Source organism: Rissa tridactyla, chromosome 4 (genome assembly GCF_028500815.1).
Source record: "Rissa tridactyla isolate bRisTri1 chromosome 4, bRisTri1.patW.cur.20221130, whole genome shotgun sequence".
Classification (NCBI taxonomy): Eukaryota; Metazoa; Chordata; class Aves; order Charadriiformes; family Laridae; genus Rissa; species Rissa tridactyla.
The window spans coordinates 389,864-401,759 of NC_071469.1; the positions used below are offsets into that span (position 1 = coordinate 389,864).

The window sequence follows — 11,896 nt, forward strand, 5'->3', positions numbered from 1 at the left end:
AGACCAGCACCAACCTCTCTACAGTGTCCTTTCAAGTGGTTGTAGAGAGTGATGAGGTCTCCCCTCAGCCTCCTCTTCCTCACACTAAACAGTCCCAGCTCCTTCCATTGCTCCTTATCAGATTTACTCTCCAGGCCCTTCACCAGCTTCGTTGCCCTCCTCTGCACTCGCTCCAGCACCTCGAGATCTCTCTCGTGTTGAGGTGCCCAGAACTGGACACAATACTCCAGGTGTGGCCTCACCAGTGCTGAGTACGGGGGGACAATCACCTCCCTCCTCCTGCTGGTCACACTATTTCTAATACAAGCCAGGGTGCCATTGGCCCTCTTGGCCACCTGGGCACACTGCTGGCTCATGTTCAGCCGCTTGTCAATGTGAACCCCCAGGTCCTTTTCTGCCGGGCAGCTCTCCAGCCACACTGCCCCAGGCCTGGAGTGTCCATGGGGTTGTTGTGGCCCAAGTGCAGGACCCGGCACTTGGCCTTGTTGAAGCTCCTGCTGTTAGCCTTGGCCCATCGGTCCAACCACCTTCCCTCATCTCTACGTGTAAGTTTGCATTCCCGAGCGCCAGGAGCTTTCTCCACCCGCTGCTCCCTCTCGGTGCAGGGGGCTGCCCGGCCTCCAGGGCACCCGTTTGTGCTGCACCGAGCACTGGCTGCTGGAGCAGAAAACAGGCAAGAAACCCCCCGGGGCAGGTCACACCAAACTGCTGCTTCTTGCCTTGAGAACACCGTGTTTATTAAGCCTTTTTCTGTGCGCCTTTAGCCCAAAATGTGGTTGGAGGTCTTCATTATGCCCTGGAGGAAGGTTAAGCGATGAGTTCTCCTGAAAGGACGTGGAGTTTCCTTCCAGGTGCAGCCTCAGACCCACAGCGGCCGGGGTTCTCTGCAGCCGCAGCGCTGCCCGGGGCGTCTGTGGGTGGTGAGGAGATGGCAGGGCACCAGAGAACAGCGTGCAAAACGGCTTCAGTACAGTTCAGACCCAGACTTTACCGTCCCATTGCCGACAATATTGCCAGCAGTAGGAAAACAAGAAAAACACACACTTTTAGACAAATCCCCAAATGACATGAAGTAGTTTACAATGAAGATCCAGATTAGCAGTTCTTGCCAAGGGATACGTATTTCCAAATGTTGTTTCCTACCTCCAGGGCCATCACGGGTCTTTTCAAGGGCTCTAGAAGCTTATTTTCTTCCAAATACATCTTTTTGGGGGATGTACGAGCCGATGCAGGCTTCTTCGAGGGCAGGGCAGGGATCTCGGGGCTGTGTTCGATAAGGTGTCCCTGCCATCACCATGGGCCGACGTTACCCAAGTGCAGACGTGCTGCTTGTCGAGCACGTAAGACTAAACAACAATTAGTGTGAGATGTGTGTTTGCCAGCACCCCACGTGCGAGTCACTTGGCGTCCTCCTCCCCCGTCTTCCATTACTTTCCCGCAGGGGAGTTTACTTCTTTTTGGGGGGGGGTCATGGGGAATAGGACACCTGAGTTTTTGCAGCCTCCCCCTTTGGGAGCGCCGAGCCCCTCAGGAAGAGGGCATTCAGCACTCGCACAGGGGGCAGAGGAATAGTTCACGGCCTGTTGGGGTGGGAAGGGAGCTGCAGAGGTCAGCTGGCCCGGACCACGCTGCTCCCCCAGGGCCACCCAGAACTACTGGCCCAGGACCGCTGCCAGGCAGCCCCTGAGTCTCGCCAAGGGGGAGGTTCCCTTGGAGCTCTCTGTGCCCTGGGAATCGCCTGTGCTCAGAATAAGAACATGCTCAAAGCAAGAAAAGCGCGGGGGCTGAGCGCTGCCATCACCCCCCAGCGCTGGTGTGTCCATGTAACGGGAACGGGGTGTTTAGTGCTGCAGTTCCAGCGTGAGGATAATAACGGGATGCGTATGCCGTGAAAGGATGTGCTCCCCTCCCATTCGTCACAGACCTTGGTAAGCTGCTTGTCCCTAATTGAGGCAAAGCTGAAATTCACATTCTTTTAAAACAGAATTATATACATTCTTTGTTTAAAAGGAGAAGAACATGAAAAAAATACCTCATTTTCAAGGGCATCCTTGTTCGCACCCAGTGGGATCAGCTCCAGGGATGCAAAATCAAGCCAGGCTCCTGCCAGGACAGCTGGTGGTAAAACCGCCCTCCAGCTTTTCAAATTGAATTCCTTAAACTTGCAGCTTAGAAACTGAACAGCCCCAACACAAAGCATGGACTTAGCCCGCGTCCCGGGAATCCTGCAATACTCCCTGCCTTTGGCTTTCAGGGGGCCTGAGCTCCTGGTGACACGAGACCAGGAGCCGGGCTGGGGGGCGCGCAGCGCCGCGTCCCTGTGCGTCGGCCGAGGGGACCAACGCCAAGGGCACACGGGCACAGCAGATGCCTCCCGAGACCGTGTTTGTTTTTGCGACAGTCAAAGACTTCTTTCTTTCCAGGCGCGATGAATACGGAAGAGCACCGAAGCCAGGCAGCTCATAGGAGCCCTCGGAGCTGCCAGCGCAGTTCCTGCGTCTCCCCCGTGGCTGTTGCATTTCTTAGGATTTTTTCCCTGCACTTCTGTTAAAATTTCTTCATCTCGACCCTCGTGTTCTTCTTGCTTTTACCCTTGCTTCTCCCCCCATCCCTCTGCGGGGCCCAGGCTCAACCCCCCAGTTTCCAACCTCGTTTAACAACGACAAAACTGGCCTTACTGCAGGGTGAATCGGTGCGTGAAGCAGCTGGAGCTGCTGGTTGCTGCGCCCGCAGTCGCCGGCAATGGGACATCCCTCGACCTGAGCTGGAGAGTCGATAACGTCGAATTCTCAGCTTGTGGTTTGCATCTTGTGATGCTTTTCCAAGGTCTGTGTCACGATCTTTATGTTAGAGGGAAGCGAGAGAGCAGAGCTCTCGTTTCAGTCACTCCGGCTTCTCCATTCGAGGGACCCTGTGTCTGCACGACTCCTCGGTGCTCCCCAGCTCTTCCAGCAGCAGCATCCGTCCGTCTGTCCATCTCTCCGGTTGTTTGGGCAGTTTGTGGTGACCGGGCTTTTCAACTCGGATGCCCCAGAGACAGGTGACGTGACTTTTCCAAAGTCACCTGGGAGGGTTGGGACAGTGATGAGAAGTCGTCCGATTCTTCTGGTTCTGTCAGTGTTGTGCAAGCACTGACGCCCACGGTGCGAGTGTCCCAGCTCTCGTGCCTCTACGTTAACGACCCCACGCATCCCCCAGCCCTTTGTTTAGTGCCCACTACAGTTTTTGGTCCCTGGCTTTTACGGTTTGGGACCCTTACGGGTTCTCTCTCATTGCTGTCAGCCTGTTTCTGTCTCATTCCGTCTCTCGCCCCTGCATGGGACAGGTGGGGGACTTCACTCCGCATACAACCCCCTGCCGTGCTGTCCCTGACCCCGTGGACACCCTCCATCCCGGCCCAGGGCTGGGGAATGCCTTTTTCCGGGGCAGCGCGCAGGAGGCTGTTTCTCCATCACGGCCCTTCCCCAAGGGCACGGGGCACGGCCCCTGCCCCTGTCCCCCCTCAGCCCTGGGACCCCCTCGCCGTGCCCGGCAGTGACGAGCAGGAGCCGCATGAGCAGCGCCGGCCCCGCCGGGGTCCCACAGCCAGCGGGGGGGCGCAGGGAGCAGCCCCTGTGCTGGTGCCCTGGGTGCGTGCGCGGCGGCAGGGAGGGCTCTGGCCGCTTGTGTGAGGGCTGCACAAGGCAGCAGGTGTCCCCCCGGCTCTCGGGGAGGGGCTGGGTGCCCCTGGGGTGCTCGTGCAAGGCACTGGGCGCACACACGGTGCTCGTGCGAGGGTTTAGCTGGGGGGGGAGGAAGGGTGCTTGTGCAAGGGGCCAGGTCTGCCCCCCTCCCCCATGGGGACACAGGTGGCCAAGGGGCCCAGGCATCTAGGTGACCCCCCTTCATCCCTGCACACCCCCACTCCCCCCCAGGGACCCAGACGTCTGTCCCTGCTGTGTCCCGTCCCCACCCCAGGCACAGGCAGGGGCCGCAAGGCACAGCTCACACATATTTTATTTATTGTCCCCGACTGTGACAAAGGGGCTGTGCCCAGGGTGTTCCCAGGCACGAGGGGATGTCACCAAGGTGGGGGGAATGACATGGTGTGTCACTGGGGCCGCGGGGACAACACGGGGTGTCAGCACACGCTGAGGGCGTCACTGGGGGACAATATGGGGTGTTACCAGGGCTGGGGGAGGCATGTGTGCGTGTGACAACATGGGGTGACCCCGTGTGGGAACAGGGGGTGTCCCTGCACGTTACCGTGTGTGGGGACATGGGACGTTCTTGTGTGTTGCCATGTGGGGGAGGACACGTGGAGTGCCACCATGTGTGTGTGGGGACTCACAGGGTACAGCTCTGTCCCCAGATATAGAACAGGACCCAGGACATGTCCCCTCCCAGAGATGCCCCCACTTGCCTGTGCCCCACAGCGACACAGATGTCCCACGTCCCTGTGTCCCTCTGCTACCTGATGCCATGCCCTGTACCTCAGCCCATGTCCCCGTGTGTCCCCATGTCCTACCCGCGCTCGCAGATGAGCTCGACGACGCTGTGCTCCATGGGGACGGGGTCGAGGCAGCGGTGGGCGGCGCTGGCGGCCACCTCGTCCAGCAGCCCCTGCACCACCCGCTCGTCGGCGGCGAAGCGCCAGAGGTAGAGCTGCAGGTAGTGCCCGTCCACCTGCACCTGCTGCAGCCCGAAGCGCCCCAGCGTCCGCAGCCGCACGCACTCCAGCAGCGTCTTCAGGCTGATCTTGATGATCCCCGTCAGCACCGACACCTGGGACGTGAGGACAGCAGGGACACGTGGCACAGGGCGACAGCGATGCCCCCAGGGCAGGAAGGCCCCAGGTCACATCAGCATGGGGTTGTGGGGACATCCCTCTCCAGGCCACTAGCTCCCAGGATACTCTCATCCTGCTCACATCCCCAGGGATCCCGAGTCCTGACACATGGGATGTGGGGACACCGGGGACACGTGGCACGGGGGAACAGGGGCTCCTTTGGCCTCGATTCTGCCAGTGCGCAGAGGCCCCACGTCCCGTCAGCATGGGGACATGGGGTACACCCTTGGCCTGGCTGCCGCTCCCAAAGACCCCCTGAGCCTGGACACATGGGACAGGGGGACACATGGCATAGGGTGACGGGGACACCCTTGGCCTGGCTGCTGGGAGCACAGGGAGGCCCTGAGTCAAGTCAGCACAGGGACACGGGGACACCCTCACCCCGGTCATCAGCTGCGGGGACCCCAAGTCCTGACACCAGGACAGGGGAGCCTCAGGGGGACAATGGGAACACCCCTGTCCTGGTCTGCAACACTTGGGTCATGGGGACATCAGGGACATGTGACATCTGGGAAGGTGGGCAGTTGAGGGACCGTGGGGACACAAGGCCCAGAGGGGCCCTTGGAGACATTTGGGGACATGGAGATGTCCCTGTGGCCTCACCTTGTTGAACTCGACAGGGCTGAAGATGTCAATGCGTTCGGAGAAGAGCTTCTGGATGTTGCTGAGCAGGTGGGTGTCCATGGGGGCGCTGGGGATGGTGACAGCAGGACAGTCAGGGACACAGGGACAGTCAAGTATTTGAGAAAGCCAGGGGATGTGGGGCCAGGGGCACAGGCACTGCCAGGAGACAAGAGGATGGGGACACAGAGATGCAGAGATGGCCAGGGGACACGGGGATGGTTTAGGGACACGGGAACAGTTTGGGGACACAAAGACAAGGGAACATGAGGATGGGCAGTGGATGTGGGGACAGTCAGGGAACGTGGGGAAGGTCACAACACAGAGATGAGACAACGTGGGACACAGAGCACGTGGGGATCCTCGGGGATGCTGGGAAGTCAGGGGGAACATGGGGATGGCTGGGATGTAAGGGGGTCATCAGGGAATGCTGGGACAGTTTGGGGACACGGGGACGGCCAAGGGATGTGGAGAAGGTGGGGGATACTGGCACAATTTAGGCACAGGAGGAGTCACGTGGAAGATGCAGTGGTGACACGGGGAGCACAGGGGTGACCAGGGAAGGCCCAGGGGGTGGCCAAGAGGGCGCCAGGGCTGACCTGGGGGTGTAGCTGGGGGCGTAGCGCCCGGGTGCCCGTGAGCTGCTGTAGACGGAGAAGGCGCGCCGGCTGGAGTCGCTGCTCTGCGCCCGCCGCACCCCCTCCTCGAAGAGCTGCCCCACCTGCAGCACCGCACCCTCTCAGTGCTGGTATCCCACAATCACCCAAACACCCCCTGGACTCCCCCCACAAAGCCTCCCAGGATCCCTCAAATCCTCTGTGACCCTCCCAAACCCATCTGGGACCCCAAAGATCCTCAAAGACCATAATGGGGACCTGGGGCATCCCCTCTTGACCCTCCAGGGACTTCAGACCTCCCTCCCCGGACACTCCGGGGCTCCCAACTCTCCCAGGAACCCTCCAGGACATCTGGGACCCTGCAGGGGACTTTAGGAACCCCCACAGGGACCCTCTGGGGACCTCTGAAGTCCTTAAGGACCTTATGGGGACCTCGGAGATTCCCTCTGGACCTTTCAGGGACCTCAGGGCCTCTCCAGAGAACATCTGGGACCCCCCAGGGCACTTCAGACCCCCCCAGCCCCTCTGGGCTCCTGGCGTTGCCCCAACCTGGACGTCGATGGCGGTGATGTCCTCCACCACACGCTTCATGACAGCACGAACGTTGCGGGGCTCGACGGTGCCCAACCAGTCTCGTGTCTCCACGCTCTTCCTAAGCATCTGTGCCACCGCGGCGCCCTGGACCTGCACGTAGTGGTCGAGCAGCCGCTGCGCTGCCCCCCGCGCCTCTGCGCACAGGGCTGGTCCCGGTGTCACCGCCGGGCCTGTGTCCTGGGGGTGCAAAGGACACAGAGACATGTGGAGACACGCAGGAACACACCCTACACCTCTGGGCACAGCACTGTCCCCGCTGTCACAACCGGCCCTGTGGCCTGGGGATACAAGGGATATGGGGACACATGGAGATGTGCGCCGTGCCCCCACCATCTGATGTCCTGAGGGCACGGGGACATCAGGGGACACATGGCTCTCTGGACCACCCCACCTGCAGCAGCATCGCTGCCATCCTCATATCCTTGGGGCATCTGGGAAGACCTGGGGACAGTCAGAAGCCCCTTGGGGACATGCTGACGTGCCCTTGGGCACATTTGGGAGACACTGGCACAGGTAAGGAGCCTTCTGCCATCCCCAGGGTCAAATCCTAGGTGGACACGGGGTGACAGCATGGCACAGGGAGGGACTTAGGGACATCTTGGAATCCCTCAGGGACATTTCGGGGCACACAGACAGAAGGAAGATCTCTATACTTCCACACACCCCATCGTCCCCACCACGACATCCTGGGTGGACACAGGGCCACAGGGAAATGTGGGGCTATTTGAGGTTCCCTGGGGATCATTTTGGGGACAAACAGACCATTTTGGGTCCACTTGGGGATGTTTTGGGGGACAGGACAGAAGGAAGATCCCCAGGCCTCCACGCACACCATGGTACCCACCACTGTGTCCTGAATGGGACACAGGGGGATGCAAAGCCATTTTGTGACATCTTGGGGACGTTCAGGGTCCCCTTAGGGCCATTTTGGAGCCAAGTGGGGCAGTTCTGGGGGCTCACCTGGGGGGGAAACTGCTCGTCAGTGAGGGTGAGGATGTAGCTGATGGTTGTGGCCTCATAGTCAAGGCAGAGGCGGGCGAGGAGCAGCAGCAGGGCTGGGGGTGCCGCGGGGGCCCCCCGCTCAGCCGGACCGTCGGCAAAGCCCCGGGCGGTGCGGCACAGCCAGCGCACGAAGGCCACCACCAGCCCTTCGCGCACCGCCTCCACGCAGAACTCCCCCTGCAACCAAAAACAGGGGGTTACACCCCGAAAATACCACCCGGGGGCCCCAAACCCCCACAAACTACCCCCATAAGCTCCAAACCGCCCCAGTGACCCCCAAACTGCCTCGTGTAACCTCCAAATTGCCCATGACGCCCCCAAGTCTGTCTTGTGCAAGCCCTGACGTGCCCTGTGCAACCCCAAGGTTTCCCTGTGCCAACCCCAGATTGCCCCAGTGACCCCCAAACTGCCCCATGCAACCTCCTCACTGCCCCACGCCACCCTGCGCCGCCCCACAGCCCACCTTGAAGTAGGGCAGGCTGGCAAAGGCGACGTCCTTGGCGGTGAAGAGCTGCACGTAGGCCAGGACGGCCTTGAGCTGGCCAAGGACGGAGGAGGCGAGCGTGGCCAGGAGGTCAGGCAGGCCGGGACCCTCCTTGCCGGGGGGCCGGGGGGCAGCCAGCGCCTGGCGCACATCGCCCAGGCACCCCAGGAAGAAGGTCTGCAGCGCCCGCAGGTAGCGATCCACCCGCTCGCGCGCCGCCCGGGCCACCAGCGCGGCGCCCGCCTCGGCCCCGGCCGCGGGCAGCAGCTCGAGGAGGGCGCGGAGGCGGCGGTGGAAGCGGTCGAGCGCCCGCACCAGCAGCGAGGTGTCGCCCAGGCCCCGCTCCAGCGCCAGGCGCCGCTCCAGCAGCTCGAAGTAGCGGGTGGTGAGGGTGGCGGCGAAGGCCTCCAGGCGGCCGTCCCCAGCCCCCGGGCGCCCCTCGAAGAGGCTGCGGTACGAGGCCGCCAGGAGGCACAGGTTGCCCACAAAGGCTGAGCTGCCGCGGTCTACGAAGTCGAGGATGTCGGAGGCGGGAGGCGGCGTGGCAGCGGTGCCGGAGGGGTCAGCTGCGGGCAGCTCGGCCTCCAGCGCTGCCAGCTCGGCCTCAAGGCGGGCACCGGCGTGGCTCAGGAACTCCTCGCACAGCTCCTCGGGTGGCTCTTCCAGCTGCAGCAGCATCTCCACGCACTCAGTGAGCTCCTTGGGGTCCAAGGTGTCATCCCTGGGGGTGGGGGAAATGAGAGGGTTACCTGGGGACAGTGGGAGGTTCTGGGGTTAACAGCAAGAAAACAGGGAATAAGCAAATCGGTAGGCCTCAGAGTAAACGGGACTTATTCAAAAACAAAGGGGAAAAAATACTTAATAGCATCAGCACGTTCCAAAGTTAACAGTGGTTATAGTAATAAAAACTCACTGAAGATCACCAGTAGGTTCCAGAGTTACAATAATAATGAAAAATTACTAAAACTCCTCAGTAGGTTCCAGAATTATCCCTTTATCATAAACCCATAAGAAAAAATCCATATACCGTACCCTTTTAAAAGCTCTCAGTAGCGGTCAGAATTGTCCCTGTTACTTTAGGAATGTTCTGCCCAAGGGATGGTTCCTGTGGTTGCTACCAATGTGCTCCAGGGTAGATGCCCCCCTCCGTAGGGTGCTTCTTGGGGGCTGTTATCATTAAGCTACAGATTTAACACCCTGAACCCTTGAAAAGCTGTCTCCTGCAGCTGTTATCAGCAGGTTTCAGAGTTAAGGCACCACAACCACCATCACCTCCCCAAGAAGGCTGTTTACGGGAACAGCTATCATTAGTCTCCCGAGTGAATCCACCCCTGCCCGGGCTGTTTCCCAGAGCTGTCATCAGTAGGCTCCAGAGTGAACATCCCCCAAACCCCATTTCCCAGAGCTGCCATCAGCAGGCTCCAGAGCGAACGCACCGCAGGCGTGCACGGAGGCGCTGGGCCAAGTCGGCCATGATGGCGTGGCTCTCATCCTCGATGGCGCGGAAGGAGGGCAGGTGGCGGTAGTGACGGAGCACGGCGCGGGCACGGGCGTAGCAGCGCAGGGCCCGCGCAGGCTCTGCCCCGGGCGCCGCCCAGCGCCGCAGCCGCCCAGGCACCTCCACCAGGGACTGCAGCTTCCGCAGCAGCGCCTGCACCCCTGGGGGGGCCGGGGATCGGGGCGGAGTTAGGCACGGGGGCAAGGCAGGGTGGGGCCGTATCGCAAGGGGGGCCGCCCATGGGCATGGGGTTAGCAAACGTGGGTGGGGCCAGGAGCTGGATCTGCCCCCCCGTGGGGTCTCCCCACCCCAGAGATCTGCCCCCCAGCCCCCAGACCTGCCCCCCAGGGTCTCCCAACACCTTGCTATCTGTTCCCCCTCCCCCCCCGATCTGCCCCCCTTGGAGTCTCCTCACCCACCCTGGGTTCTCCCCACCCCCCCCAGATCTGCCCCTCAGCTCTCCTCCCATTATCTACCGCCCAATTCTGCCCCATAACCCCCAGATTTGTCCCCCCAGACCCCCTTCAATCTACCTCTGCTGACAAGATCTGCCCCAAAGGGTCCCCACAGCTCCAGGGTCTGCCACCCAACCCCCCAGATCTGTCCCCCAAGTCCCAAGATCTAACCCCCAAGGCCTCCCCCAGCCTCAAGGGGATCTGCTCTCTGGGGTCACCCCCTCCCCATACCAGCAAGCTGGGCGCCGCGGCGGTGCCGGTCCTGCAGCGCGGCGCTGACGCGGGCGCTGGAGGTGCTGATGGCGGCCATGTTGGCAGCCAAATCATCCATCTCTGCCTCCATGCGCCGGAAGTCGACCTTCATCTTTCGGATGGTGTCTGGGGAGAAGGAACCGGACGCCTGGATCCCTCGGCTGCCCAGAAACCCCCCGAGTCCCTCCCAGACGCCTGGGTCCCCCCTGCTGGGTGCTCACCAGTGGCAGAAATGAACTTGTTGTAGTTCTCGTAGAGCAGCGTCTGCATGTCACTGTCGAGGGCGCGGATCTCCCGCCCCAGCGCAGCCTCGCGGGCCAACAACTGCCCCAGGGGGCACTCGCTGCGCACCTAAAGGGGAGCAACAGTGGCACAATTGCTCCCAACCCCACTGACATGCCATGGGGCCCACTGCCCCCTGCGGTCCCCCAGTTTACCCCCTGGTGCCTCCAGCTGCTCTCATGGGGTCCTAAGTGCCCTTCATAGCCCTTTTGGGATCCTCAGCTGCCCCCTGAACCCCTGACTGCCCCCTCAGGCCCTCCCAGGATCGCCAGCTGCCCCCCTCAGAGCCCTAACTACCACCTGGGGAGCCCTAATTGCTCCCCAGGCCCCCAAATGCCCCCCCAGGTCTCTCCTGGGACCTGGAAATGTCCCCCAAGAGCCTCCTTCTGCCCTCTGGGGCCCTCCTAGGATATTCAATTGCCCCCCAGGAGCCCTGACTGCCCCCTGAAGGAGTGCTAATTGCCCCCAGGCTCCCACAAACGGTCCTCCCAAAGGGCCGCCATAGAGACACGTACAGTATCCTAAAGCGTCCCTACACAAGAAGATCCGTAGAGTCCCCGCAGGGCGCTGGGGCGGTCTGAGGGTCCTCCCAGCCCCATGGCGTGCCCTGGCCGGGTCCCGGGCCGCCCATAGCATCCTTCTGGGGGGTCCCACAGCACCCTTTGGGGCGGGGGTGTCTGCCGGCAGGGTCTCCACCACGACCCGGGGGGCTCCCGGCGGGGGGGAGGGGTCACTGTGGGGTCAAAGGTCACCTTAGTGAGGAAAACTTCCGGGTCGAAGTGGGGCCCGTTGATGTCGGCGGGGTCCGGAGCCGCTTCCGCCGCCTCGGTCGCGGACGGGCCGTAGTACCGCTGGAGCGGCCCGTGGGGACGCCGCCATCCGCCGCCGCTGCTGCTGGTGCCGGTACCGGCCTCGGGGCTGCCGCCAGCTCCGCTCCCCGCCGCCTCCACCTCCGCCATCGCGCCGGCACTTCCGCTCCCCCGCGTCACTTCCGGCCCTCCCTCGAGCGTCACTTCTGCCGCAGCGTCCCCGTCGCCGCGGCAACCGCCCGCCCGCGCCGTCATGGCGGTCACTCCCGCGGGGACGGGGCGGTGGCAGGAGGCACCAGCCCCTGAAGGTGAGCAGCCGCAGGCGGCCCCGGCGCCACGTCCCCGCCGTCGTCCCCCCGCCCCAGGCCTCATTGCCACCTGACACCCGGCGGGGCTCCGTCCCCTCCCGGGGGGCGCAGGGGGTGGGGACACGGCAGGGGACAGGTCCCGGTGC

The 11,896-nt window shown here is 62.3% G+C and overlaps 1 protein-coding gene across 2 annotated transcripts; it reads right to left on the minus strand.

Moving 5' to 3' along the window:
• Positions 1-213: 213 nt before the first annotated feature.
• On the minus strand, positions 214-11,620 carry VPS51 (VPS51 subunit of GARP complex). 2 transcript variants are annotated; one of them, XM_054198174.1, is made up of 11 exons: positions 11,386-11,620; positions 10,573-10,702; positions 10,331-10,477; positions 9,583-9,805; positions 8,126-8,867; positions 7,621-7,839; positions 6,616-6,837; positions 6,049-6,170; positions 5,432-5,519; positions 4,508-4,764; positions 214-3,064 (listed from the first exon to the last, which is right to left on the minus strand). In XM_054198174.1, exons 1-11 carry the CDS (start codon positions 11,590-11,592, stop codon positions 3,061-3,063), a joined length of 2,361 nt encoding a protein of 786 aa, XP_054054149.1. In that variant the 5' UTR covers positions 11,593-11,620; the 3' UTR covers positions 214-3,060. The 2 variants fall into 2 exon arrangements, with proteins under 2 accessions (XP_054054149.1, XP_054054148.1); XM_054198173.1 differs by lacking the exon at positions 214-3,064 and having other exon boundaries at positions 3,979-4,764.
• Positions 11,621-11,896: the final 276 nt, after the last annotated feature.

Excerpts from the sequence above, each read along its gene's own strand:
- VPS51 (XM_054198174.1), bottom strand. The coding sequence starts at position 11,592 with ATGGCGGAGGTGGAGGCGGCGGGGAGCGGAGCTGGCGGCAGCCCCGAG. Across the intron at positions 8,868-9,582 it reads CGCCTCCGTGCACGCCTGCG|GGATGACACCTTGGACCCCA; the intron begins GTGCGTTCGCTC and ends CCCCACCCCCAG. Across the intron at positions 7,840-8,125 it reads CCAGCCTGCCCTACTTCAAG|GGGGAGTTCTGCGTGGAGGC; the intron begins GTGGGCTGTGGG and ends TTTTGGTTGCAG.